General features: G+C 38.5%; 1 protein-coding gene across 1 annotated transcript in view; it reads left to right on the top strand.

The window, feature by feature from the left end:
- Positions 1 to 8,089, top strand: part of TSHZ1 (teashirt zinc finger homeobox 1) — a 135,670-nt gene extending 127,581 nt beyond the window's left edge. Inside the window, exon 2 of the mRNA XM_077492354.1 lies at positions 3,450 to 8,089. Coding sequence (XP_077348480.1) covers positions 3,450 to 6,622 — 3,173 coding nt within the window. The 3' untranslated portion in view covers positions 6,623 to 8,089. The remainder of the gene's footprint in view (positions 1 to 3,449) is intronic.
- Positions 8,090 to 13,059: the final 4,970 nt, after the last annotated feature.

The following is a 13,059-nucleotide window of genomic DNA, read 5'->3' as shown; positions in this document are numbered from 1 at the left end:
TGCATTACCTCGATTCCACCACAAGATGCCGCCAATCAAAAATACAATTTATAGATAAAAATATGTAACAATAGCCTTTCTATTGCTCTGCTGTTACTCATGTTGCATTCATATTCAGTATGATTCAATGTTTCAGGATAATATATTGTAATTATTCATTCCACCCAATTAATTTTTTTGCCCAAAAAATTAATTTACTATGGTATTTTAAACTGTATGTTTTGTAATAAACAATCTTTTTAGGGGACACAGTTCTATTGATTATTTGTTGGAGTGAGAATTTTCTATTGGATATGATTAGACTTGAGGAGTGGTCTGTTGAAATCCTTTATAATGTTTTTTTGACATTTAAGTTGCATTCGTAATATACTAGAGACTCCAGACCGAAGTAGTGGTTAGGAGGCACAGATTGTTTTCTTTTGTCAAAAATCCAGCATGGCCATTGTCAATAGCATTCCTGAAATCTGGTGGCAAGTATTTTGGCAAGGATTTTATAGTCTGTATTGAGTAAAGAGATTGGTCAATATGATGAATATTTCAAAAGGATATTTTCTTGATTTTGACGAAAAAGATGACATGAGCTATATACATGGCATTTGAGAGAGCAGAGTTGGTGTGACATTGGGTATATAAATACTGAAATCTTGGTTTAATTTCTTAAATATATTGTTTGTATGACATCAGGTCCTAGAGAAATGATTTAATGGCCATCTCTTTTTCATTTGTAGAGATTCATAGAATGGGAAGAGGGAAATGGGCTAACAACTCCTTCAACTGACTCCTATCATGTGATAATATATGAGCAAAGCATATTCAATAGAACTGGGAAAAGTCCTAGAGGATTTCCTGGGTATCAAAACATTTGTTCCATCTGCTATAATTATGCATGGCCTGTTAGTGTGTGACGGTATCTCAGCAAGCAACATGGACCATAATTTTGCCATTTTTATCTCCCTTTTCAAAAAGGAGCTCCATTTATTTGTAATAGCTCTACTCTCCAGAGTTGTGTAGCAACATTAATGCCTCCTTGTTTCCTCCCAGGCACTGAGCACTCTGTTTTATATTATATTGGGATTGGAGATATCTAGGTTGGGATCTAGGGTGTTATTAAAGTCAACAGTGCAGATGATTTTGAAAGGATGGCATTGGGCAAGCTTTTCAGGGATAGTATACTAAATCATATATTGCATTGGTGGGGGTATACACATTTATACTTTATTTTTTAAGTATGTAAGCCACTCATATTACCCCTAGATCTGGCAAACTTGCTGTATGTAATAGACTAAAGATCTGCATATAAGTATGGAAAATGCCTCTCACATAATTAGAGTATGTGGCAATTACTACTCTATGTACCCATGGCCTTTTCAGGGATAGTATTGCCAGTGAGGTAGATCTCTTGCAAGAAGAGCAAATGAGGTTTGCATGTTTTCAGAAATGTAAACATGAGAGGTCTTTTTTCCACTTGGAATTTATTATATACTACTAAACAGATTGCTTACTTTGGTCTTTCTCCGTCTTTTAGGTTCTTTGCCTTTTTTTTAATTTACACGCTGTATAACTGGAACCATATATTTTGTTAGTTTGCAAAGTACTGAATAACTCTGATAAAATTTAAAAGTACACAGCACCTGTGTTCCTTTACAACAGCCTCAATTATACAATTTACAATTTTTTGTTTCATTGTTACTGCTGTCAAACAGATGACGAGGTTAGGAAGATAGGAGTTTCCCAACCCTGGGCAACTGTAAAGTTGTCCCTTGCAGTGGGGCTGTGCTCGCACTGTAAGGGTTAAATGCCTGTTTACCTTTAGGGGACTACTTACCCGATCCTTTTCTCCTCCATGCTGTTAGACCACGGTCCCCCCAGTATCCTCTCCCCCATGTTCCAGCGGTCTAAGTTCCTGATGAGGAACAGCTCACTGCCAAAGCATGGGGAGCCAAGGATCAGGTAAGTAAAAGTGCTTCTCCTATCTCCTAGAAAAAAATGAGCAGTTAGCACTTACAGTGTGGGAGCAACCCCACTGCATGGTATAAGTTTCCCGGAGATCACAGGGAGCTATAATCAGTGACGGTGTCACTAGGCAAAACAGTGAGATGCGTGTTTACATTAGCATCTCCCCGTTCTTCAGCTCCGTGAGATGATCGCGGGTATCCCCGTGGCGATCGAGTCCGTGGGACTCGTGATCCGACTCACGGAGCTCCCGGCAGGGTCGCACGTGCCGGCACACACGTGACCACACAGCGTCAAATTCAAAGGGACGTACCTGTACGCCCATTTGCCCAGCCGTGCCATTCTGTTGACGTAAATGTACATGTGGCGGTCAGCAAGTGGTTAAGAACAAACCTACAGACCCTATCTTGTTTGTAACCCAGGGAGGCAATCAGCGATTTTTAGCATTGCAGCAGACAAATTGGACACTAAGTGACACTTTTTGGAGACCAGGGACACCAATACCGTGATCAGTGCTAATAAAAAATGCACTGACACTGTATATATGACACTGGGAGGGAAGGGTTTAACATCATGGGCAATCAAGGGGTTAAATGTGTACCCTCAGTGTGCTTCCTAACTATATGGGGGATGGACTCGCTGCAGGAACAGAGAGATCTGTGTTCCTGATTAGCAGGAAGCACAGATCTCTCTGTTCCTCTCTGACAGAAGGACAGTCTGCTTCATTTACATCAGCAGATGTAAGAGCGATCGTGGGATGCCAGCGGCCATCACAGCCGCCGGGCCCGCTGATTGGCTCCCGCCATGTTCAATCATAGGGAGAGCAGGTCGCTGGTGGCGCAGGTGCGCGCCCCAGACCAGTTCGCATGGACAACGTACAGGTACATTGTTTCGCACAGCCAGGGCGCCCTGCCGCAGTATATGTGCAGTGGGCAGTCTGGAACTGGTTAAATTGTAAAACTGTTCCACCTCTCCTTCTCTTCAGCTCAGTAACATAGAGCATGAGTCTGTCCTAGGATGACTGCACTGCTTTTTCATAGATTTAGTATGGCGGATGAGGATTGTCACCCCCATTGTGTTACTGGCAAGATCCCCAGGTGAAAAATAAAAAACTAAAAAAACAACCAAATGCAGCCACCAAATCTATAGACTGGAAAGCAGTAATATATTGCAATTTTTTTCTTTGGTTTAGACATGATTTAAAGATATATTCAAGGAAAAACTTGTACTCTCTTCGAGGGGTAAATGAAGTTAAATATAGGTCCATAAATCTGCAACTGTGTTTTTAAAGCATGATTAGTTTGTCCCTTATATCTTGTACTAAGAAATATAATACCTTGTTAATTAATTGTAAAACATTTTAAATCCATTGGATTTCTTTGATGTTCTTCCATCTATCCTTTCACACTCACTATTTCCCACACCCTAAATCTAGAACGTTAGTAAAAAAAATGTTCACATTATAATGTTTCTTCTTTTTTTGTTCTGTCTTTCAGCATACGTTCCTGCAGAGGAATTAAAGGCAGCTGAAATTGACGAAGATAATGTAGAAGACGATGGTCTTTCGTTAGATGTCCAAGACAGTGAATATTTATTCAGTGAGGAACCAGACAACAAAGAGACTCAGAGCTATCAAAATTCTCCCGTCAGTAGTGCAACTAATCAAGATGCTGGCTATGGTTCACCCTTTAGTGAAGCAAGTGATCATCTAGCAGATTTTAAAAGTACTTCCTCTAAGGATGGGCAGGACAGGGAAGACAGCCAGAATGTGGACAACACATCTTACCCTCAGGACAGCTTGGCACAAATCAAAGCAGTCTATACAAATTTGCTTTCAGAGTGCAGTTGGCCTCCTCTGGCTTTGGATCTGAAAAAATCTAACTCAAGCTCCAATGCAAGTAAACAGAGTGAAAGCACAGATAGAAAGGCTGACTCTGAATCTCCCACAACCATTACAAGCAGCAGCACTACTACAAGTACTAGTGTTACTACTAGTACTGTTAGTTGTACTAATACTAACAGTGGTTCTGGGTATGACTGGCACCAGGCAGCCCTGGCAAAGACATTACAGCAAACATCATATGGACTTTTGCCAGAACCCAGCTTGTTTAGTACAGTGCAGCTTTATCGGCAAAACAATAAACTGTACGGGCCTGTGTTTACTGGTGCCAGCAAATTTCGATGCAAAGATTGCAGTGCAGCCTATGACACACTGGTTCAACTGACTGTGCACATGAATGAAACGGGTCATTATCGTGATGACAACAGAGACAGAGAAGCTGAGAGGACAAGACGCTGGTCTAAACCTAGAAAGAGATCACTTATGGAGATGGAGGGAAAGGAGGATGCACAGAAAGTATTGAAATGCATGTACTGTGGACATTCCTTTGAGTCTTTGCAAGATCTAAGTGTTCACATGATTAAAACAAAGCATTACCAAAAAGTGCCTCTAAAAGAGCCAGTACCGGCCATTACAAAATTGGTCCCTACAACGAAAAAACGGGCTCTTCAGGATATCATTTCACCCGATTCCCCTGAACAAGCAGGAATCTCCCCAGGGGCCATTGCAAATGATAATACAAAGGACCCAAAAACTGCCAATCCATACGTGACCCCTAACAACAGATATGGATATCAAAATGGTGCTAGTTACACATGGCAGTTTGAGGCACGCAAGGCTCAAATTCTAAAGTGTATGGAGTGTGGTAGCTCTCATGATACTTTGCAGCAGCTCACTGCTCATATGATGGTAACTGGACATTTTTTAAAAGTGACCAGTTCAGCCTCAAAGAAAGGTAAACAGCTTGTCATGGATGCAGTGGTGGAAGAAAAGATTCAGTCAATACCTTTGCCACCAACTACACATGCAAGGCTACCAGCATCTTATATAAAGAAACAACCAGACTCACCTGCTGCATCTCCACATCCTGATGACAGGAAGGATATTGAAAAGGAGAAGGCAACAAGTCCAGAGCCAGAGAAAAAGATTAAGGAGGAAAATGAGGACTCTGAAAAAACCGAGCCTGCAACTTCTTACCAGTACCTCAGAGAAGAAGATTTAGATGACAGTCCTAAAGGTGGGCTGGATATTTTAAAATCACTAGAAAATACAGTGTCCTCAGCGATCAGTAAAGCTCAAAATGGAGCACCATCATGGGGAGGATATCCTAGTATCCATGCTGCTTATCAGTTGCCAGGAACTGTAAAAATGCTACAGCCAACTGTACAGACTGTTCAGATGCAGCCTTCTTATGCCAGCAGCGTAAAATCAATGGCATCTGACCACAATGCTTTGATTCACTCTCCAGGAAGTTTAACCCCTCCACCTCACAAAAGCAATGTCTCTGCAATGGAAGAACTAGTTGAGAAGGTGACAGGAAAAATCAATATAAAGAAAGATGAAAAACCAGTAGAGAAAGAAAGGGTAACTCCTGTCAAGCCAGCATCTCCAGTGGCAAAAGAAAACAAAGACATTCTTAAATCCGAGGAAGCCAATTCTAAAGTTATTAGGAAAACTATAGAGGCTGAAAGTCCAAAGACAAAAAAGGAAGTCCCATTGGAGCCCCATACACCAAATGGAACAGATCCTCTTAAAACAAAAGTTACTAATGGATGCAACAGCTTAGGAATTATTACAGACCATTCATCTGAGCCATCATTTATTAATCCACTGAGTGCATTGCAGTCTATAATGAATACACATTTGGGAAAAGTCTCAAAACCCATTAGTCCATCTTTGGATCCACTGGCAATGTTATATAAAATTAGCAATAGTATGTTGGATAAACCTGTCTACCCCACTACTCCTGTTAAACAAGTAGATTCTAATGATCGGTACTACTATGAGAACAGTGATCAGCCAATTGATTTAACAAAATCTAAAAATAAACCTCTTGTTTCAAGCATGACAGACCCTGTTTCCCCACCTCTTAGAGAAAGTGCACTGATGGATATATCTGATATGGTGAAAAACCTCACGGGACGCTTGACACCCAAGTCATCTACACCATCTACTGTATCTGAAAAGTCAGATGCAGATGGCAGCAGTTTTGAAGAGGCATTGGATGAATTGTCACCGGTGCATAAGAGAAAGGGTAGACAGTCCAACTGGAATCCTCAACATCTCCTTATACTTCAGGCCCAGTTTGCATCAAGCTTAAGGGAAACACCCGAAGGCAAATATATCATGTCAGACTTGGGTCCTCAAGAACGGGTACATATCTCTAAATTCACAGGTCTTTCAATGACAACAATTAGCCACTGGCTGGCCAATGTCAAATATCAGTTGAGGAGGACAGGGGGTACAAAATTTTTAAAGAATTTGGACACGGGACATCCTGTTTTCTTTTGCAATGATTGTGCCTCTCAGTTCCGGACTGCTTCAACATACATAAGTCATTTAGAAACACATTTAGGCTTTGGCTTAAAGGATCTTTCAAAGCTTTCTATCAGTCAGATTCAAGAACAACAGAATGTTTCAAAAGTTATCACCAATAAGGCTTTAAACTCAATAGGTCTTATTGACGAGGACTCGGGTTCCACATTCCAGTGTAAGCTTTGCAACAGGACTTTTGCAAGCAAGCACGCAGTTAAACTGCACCTTAGTAAAACACATGGAAAGTCCCCAGAGGACCATGTGATATATGTAACTGAAATGGAAAAACAGTAACATCAAGTCATGCAGCCAGGTATGCAAGTGACCACAAGAACATTGCACTAAACATATTCATAATACTGCACTAGGCCTGACCTGAGCCTCTGAAATCAGTCTTATTTTTTGTTGCTGAACTGCCTATCTGGAATTTTTTTTTCTTACACATATTTTATATTTATATTTATATTCTCTTTGTCTGATTTGTGCATGTTTCTTTTTTGTGAGTCAATGTCTGACCTTTAATTTTCAACATCTGTTCTTGATGTTAAGCTATCTTTTGTAGAATGTAGTGGGAGACACCATTGAGAGACATTAATTTAACCACAAAGCAACACAAAAGGAACAATGACAAAAAAAAACAAAAAAAAAAAACAAACATCCTAAAATTAACACGTTGCCATGACAATAAAGGTTGGAAAATCTAGTGGCGTAAAGTTAACCCTTTGAGCACTGCCATAGCATTTCTGTGCCTTTTCATATTAAATAAAAACATATTTAACGAAAGTCTATACAATTCAAACATTTAAAAATGAAAATATATTAGTTTAAAAATAATACAGAACGTAAAACAAATTATGCATGCAGCCCTGGGATGAAGGAGGAACGCTATATAGTACTCTTAGGGTTACAATGCCACATATGTAAAAAAAAATAAAAAATGAAATAGTAAATAATAGTACAAATGGAAGAACAAAATAGAATATATATCATATATACTGCACCATTAAGTGAGAGATATCAGAATGGGAAAAGATGATGTTTCACTTGGGCAAGTTTCTGTATGCAAATATGTTATTTACATGTGTAGAAACTATTTCTTGTTTTACAAGATGAATATTACAGTTTATAATTATTTGCAAATGTAAGCTTTGGTACAAGCTTATGTGTTCTTACAGCAGCGCTGCATTTTGATCTCTTTTGCTACCAGCAGGTTAACCATTATAAGCATCAGAGGTATCTTAACCACTTGAGCAGTCGGGCATCCAAGGGTTCAAATTTGTACATCACAGGTCCTTCTCCTGGACAAAATAATAGAACAGCCTGGGACAAATATTGGATTCTGTTTCCTGTAAATATAAGATAATAATTTAAGAGTACATGTTACAATATACCATTTGAAACAGTTCTGCTTTCTTTGTACCTTCTGGCTGTATGCTTTCACTTTGAACTTTTATATTGTCATTTTATATTCAATTCCTATGTATATAAAATGTAAAAAAAAAAAATCACATTTTTGAATAAAATTAAGTTCCTGCAGATTGACTTAAACTGAGAAAAATTTTACTGTCGCCTGCATCTTTTCAGATGCACGTACAAAAGAAACTGACAAAAAAATTGAAATAAATACAAAATAAAGTAATGCACTATGAATTATACATTTTGATGTTCTATCATTAATATTGTACAGTACATTTCGGTTCACACAATTAAATCCACTGTTTTCTCAAGTGTGAAATAAACCCACATGCAGTTCTTGATTTACATACATTGTCATGTCGTCATTATTGTGCCGTTAAGGTGTTATTCTAGCAGTAAAAGGTATTGCTTATGCAATCAACCAAGATAATTCTATTCAAAATCATCTATTCAGTATCTGTATCCTGACATATTTCATTCAGGCTATTTCCATTAACATGTTACAAACAAGTCACAATAGTTTCAAAAAGGACACATACAGAATTATTGCTGCCTTTACAATTAATGAAGAGCATTTTACTCAAATGGTAAGTTCCTGGGTGGATATGGGAAAGTGTTGGGGGGGGGGGGGTGGATTATAGCTAACACATAGAATTCTAAACTCTAAAGCTGCATTTGTTTCTTTACCTTCACGGGTGGAAGGTAGTGAAAACATGCAGGTGTTTTATATGTGCTGCTTTTTCTAGATGGACTTTAGCATCTTTTTTTTTTTGGGTTAAATTAAGGCCTTATGCACACAGAACTGCCACTTTTAGTGTTGCTTTTTTTTCCTCTTTCAAATGCCCCTCCATGTTAGCCTATGTGTGACCATGCGCACATAGACTTTTAACAGCGTTTAGTGGCAGGGGCTTTGAGAGGCAGGAAAAAAAACACTACCAGTGCGTCCAGGAGCAGCAGTGTTTTGTCAGAAAAAACGCTTGATGCTTGTAAATGCGTGTTAACACTACTTACATTTAGTGCTTGAGCGTTAATTTCAGTAGCCAGAATAAATTATTATTCTGGCCAATTAAATAAATTAACTCCCAATTGCTTCATGCCTGTAAACGGGCCTAAAGGCTTGTAATAGCATTGGACACTTTTACAAGCATCAGGCTTTTTTTTATGCCAAAACACTGCTGCCAGGAGGAAAGGCTTCTAGGTGAGTTTTCAAAACGTCCTATGTGCATGAGGCCTTAAAGCTGCCCTTCAGGAAGGCTAAGTAGGCAGATGAAATACAGATACTTTTTAGCTGCCAAAATATTAACACACCTCTATACCGTCTTGTCTACAAGGGCAGGAGACCTGATTTTTCTCTGCTTTAGTAACACTTACAGGTCTCTTTTCTACCAGCCTGTGACTGAACAGTGAAAGGAGAAGCAGTAGAATCATGCACCTAAAACTATAATCTCTATTTCTAATAGCATGTATTTTTATTACATGTCAGCATAACTGATTGTTTTCTTGTGTGGTTTCTTTTTTCCCTAGTCTGAACTCTGCTGATACCAAGTTGAATTCAGGGACATACACTACTTCCATAAAAAAAAAAGAGAGAGAATATATAAATAAATTCAGAGCTGCATTCATTTGGTTATTTATATCTACCTGGAGTTCAGCTATAATTTGGCACAACTTAATCCACAGTAAGGGTCCAAACTCCCTTGTTAGACAACATGGTTCCTTTCCATGTCTAAAGAAACATTACAGAGTAGAAGCCTATTCTTTTGTTGTTTGGCTTCCAGGAATAAGATACCCAGGGTCGGCAGTCAATATAATCATAGCGGTAATGGTGGGGGGGACAAAAGTAAACAAAGAGATGTAATAACATAAAATATTAAAGTATAACTAAAGGCTTAACAAAACTTTGTTTACTGTTTTAAATTAAGAGTGGAGAGAGATTAGAACACGTCTGTTATTTTTTTTTTTTTCCCATTAAGAAAATTCGCCCTCCCTATTCATCCTGGTGACCGTAAGAGTCCATTCACACAGGGGCGACTTTGGATCCGACTTGAAGTTGCCTCAAGTCGTGCGACATGATAAAATCAATGTAAGTGAATGAGAGCCGTCTTAATGCACAGATAGAAAAAAAGACAAATGTTATTATCCTCCCTTACTCTATCCAAAAAAAAAGTTTCAAAATTTCTGCCTTCATTTCTACTTAAGATACATACAGTATGTATAGATCTTCATAAGCTATCTGTCATTTGGAACCTTTAAATATGTGGTGCTTTACATCCATCAGCTAAAGACTACTTAAGTAACATCTCAGAATAAGATTATTGACTCTAAAAATAGTCAGGGGTTGGGCACACTGCACAGTTAAAATCAATTGAGGCCTACAGTTATGGCAAATATATCCTATTAGAAAAATGCTCATCCTGAAGAGGATGGGCACTGAAGGATTAGTAAACTAAACTTGCCCTTGTGCTTTAAGATCAAGTTGAAAGGAATTGTTGGTGGGGCAGGTTGTAAAGTATCTGATGGTTTAATGTTACATAGTCAGGTTAAAAAAAGACACCAAGTCCATCTAGTTCAACCTAGGAAAAAAACACAATCCCATATACACAATGCATTACTCACAGTTGACCCAGAGAAAGGCAAAAAACCCCAGCAAAGCATGACCCAATTTTCTCCAGCAGGGGAAAAAAATCTCCCCCATGAGGCAATCAGATAACCTCTGGATCAACTTCACCTATAAATGTTAGTACCCAGTTATATTCACTATAAATTCACTATATGGACCCCTTATGTATTTATACATGTTGATCATATCCCTCTTAATCTCCTCTTCTCAAGAGAGAATTAATTCAGTTCCTCTAATCTTTTCTCATTGAGGACTCTTATCAGTTGCCCTTCTCTGCATTTTCTCCAGTTCCCTAATATCCTTTTTGTGAACTGGTGCCTAAAACTGATGTGGTAAATATTGTGTGTTTGGTATAGTGAACACCTTTTATAAATGAATCTTTTTACTGCGTCTAGAAAACTATGATCAAATAAAGTTATCGGAACTTATCCTAATTTAGATTGAATTTTTTGAAATTCACAGAAAACATGTCTAAGACAAAATTAAAATAAATGATTTACAAATACTCTAGAAAATTCCTGTCAAACAAAAAATGAAAATTGACTTGTATGTGATGAGACAATGTGCATAAATGCTGTAAATATTCGGAACACTTACTGCTTGAAGTTTGTACTCTCGGGGATGTCATTAAAAAGTGGAAGTAAAGGTAAAGTATTGATACCAAAGCAAGATCCTGGAAAAGGATCTCTTCAAGGAGCCTAAAAGAAGGTCTAACTCCCATAGGAGTAGTGATAAGCCAATCTACTGGGCAGTGTTGCTAACACAAATATGATATGCATCAGAAAGGAACATTAATCTAATCACAAAAGTTAATGTCTGAAGACTACAACACAACACAACCAAATAAGCTGAAAATAATGTGGAAGCAAGGTCTGTATTTTGGAAACCGTACCCACTTTTTGGGTACAACCACCAAGATATGTTTACAGAAAATGCAGGCCTTTTTTGTAAATTGGAGTTATAACTAAGCACTGACAGCCTACACAAGCTGTGCACATGCCACACTTTGTATTTTTTTTTTCAGCTTGTTACATTTAGCAATAAATGGTCAACTTTACATACAACTTTGCAGAAATATGCAGTTTAGACTTTCTTTGTTGCCAAAACATTTCATTTTAAGTTTTGAATGGGGTGGAGTTATAACCTCTGTTGCTGTTTCCTATGCTTGAAAGATCCACCCTTGCTCTTCATCATGATAACCATTGTCACTCAGTCACAGCCTGAGCATAAATGTGTATTCTCTGCCAGCAAGGTCAAGAGAATGACCCTTGCTCTCTGTGTGGAAGTAGTGGTGTTTCTGCAGAGGTCCAACACACCTCTGCTGATCCAGAGCCAGAACTCTCCAATAAGCATGGGCATAAACTTCGCTGAATGCAGAGATATAGATCTAACTCAGCAGGGGACATGTAGAATCTCTTTAGTGCAACAGCTGATTTCACATAGAGAGCAAGAGTTGTTTTGTGAAGCATGCTAGTAGGGGGAAATGCTTTTCTATTCAAGCTATGGTGTTTTTCCTTTTTTTGCACATGTAAAGTACTGCATTTAACTGATTTAATGTAAAAGTTCCATTATTGAGAAAATCAACAAAACATTGCAATTGATTTGGGGTTCCAAGACATTTGACCAACTTCCATTACAAATCCTAAATAAATCATGAGAACAAGACAATTTGTTTTTTTTAGAATCAGTACCAGTGTCAGTGACCCCTTTTCCATGATATTAAGGGGTTGAATTTGACTGCTTTGCAACAGTCTGTAGCTTCACCTCAGAGGCAGTGCAGAGCAAAATGTCTCTGTATGCATGTATTTTTTTGTCCACATGAAAACTGTGCTCAGTGTAGACCTACAGATTTTACATAGACTCTTATTGAATGCCCATACCTATACAATATAAGCAATGCATAAAAATCCTGCATCCATTGGTAGACCAATCAGATGTGATTTACTAAAATGTGACACAGTGAAGTAAACTTAGAGGAGATTGTGTTCACTTCACACGGCCAGCCATGTTAACCTGGACCTTTTATTAAAGTATATCTAAAGGGATTTCTTTCATTTCAGGTGGGGCTTTTTGCCTTCTGAGTCGTATTATGGAGACTTCCTTGCACTTCTTGTCCCATAGACCCATCAAAAAGTAAGAGGTTATCTTTCCAATGTGAGGGATATCACCTCTTAGATAGTGTCATGGGAACAAGTGTCATCACTGGAAGATATCTCCTCTATTCCTGTTTGGATTTGCCATAACTTTTTAATTCCCAGAAGATGAATTTCCCAAACAGAGACACTGACAGCAATAAGTTTCTGACAGTGGTTTTAACTTCTAACCACTTTGGGGCCTTATGCACATGGATGCCTGGAGCTGTATGATGTAAAATATGAATGTGTCTCCCTGCCTGGGAAACACAGGTGGCGCATATAGCCACCCATAGCAAACATTGGCTGTATGCGTGTATTCACTGCTACTTGTTTAAACACATGCATGTATACAGATGCACAACCCTGGATGCAGATGGTCCAGGCTGTATGTCCATACACATGCACATGTTTAAACAAGAACCAGTGTACAGCCATTGATTTATATGGGATGGATATACACAGCACCTGCGGCTCCCAGAAATTCACCCAAATTTGTATGTCATATGGCCCAAGGTATGAGGCCTAAATCTAAAGAAATGATGCCCTTAGTTATACATTCA

This window comes from Lithobates pipiens, unplaced genomic scaffold (genome assembly GCF_037356315.1).
Source record: "Lithobates pipiens isolate NorthernLeopardFrog02 unplaced genomic scaffold, aLitPip1_a1.2 Scaffold_19, whole genome shotgun sequence".
Lineage (NCBI taxonomy): Eukaryota > Metazoa > Chordata > Amphibia > Anura > Ranidae > Lithobates > Lithobates pipiens.
This window is presented reverse-complemented; position numbering and strand designations above follow the sequence as displayed.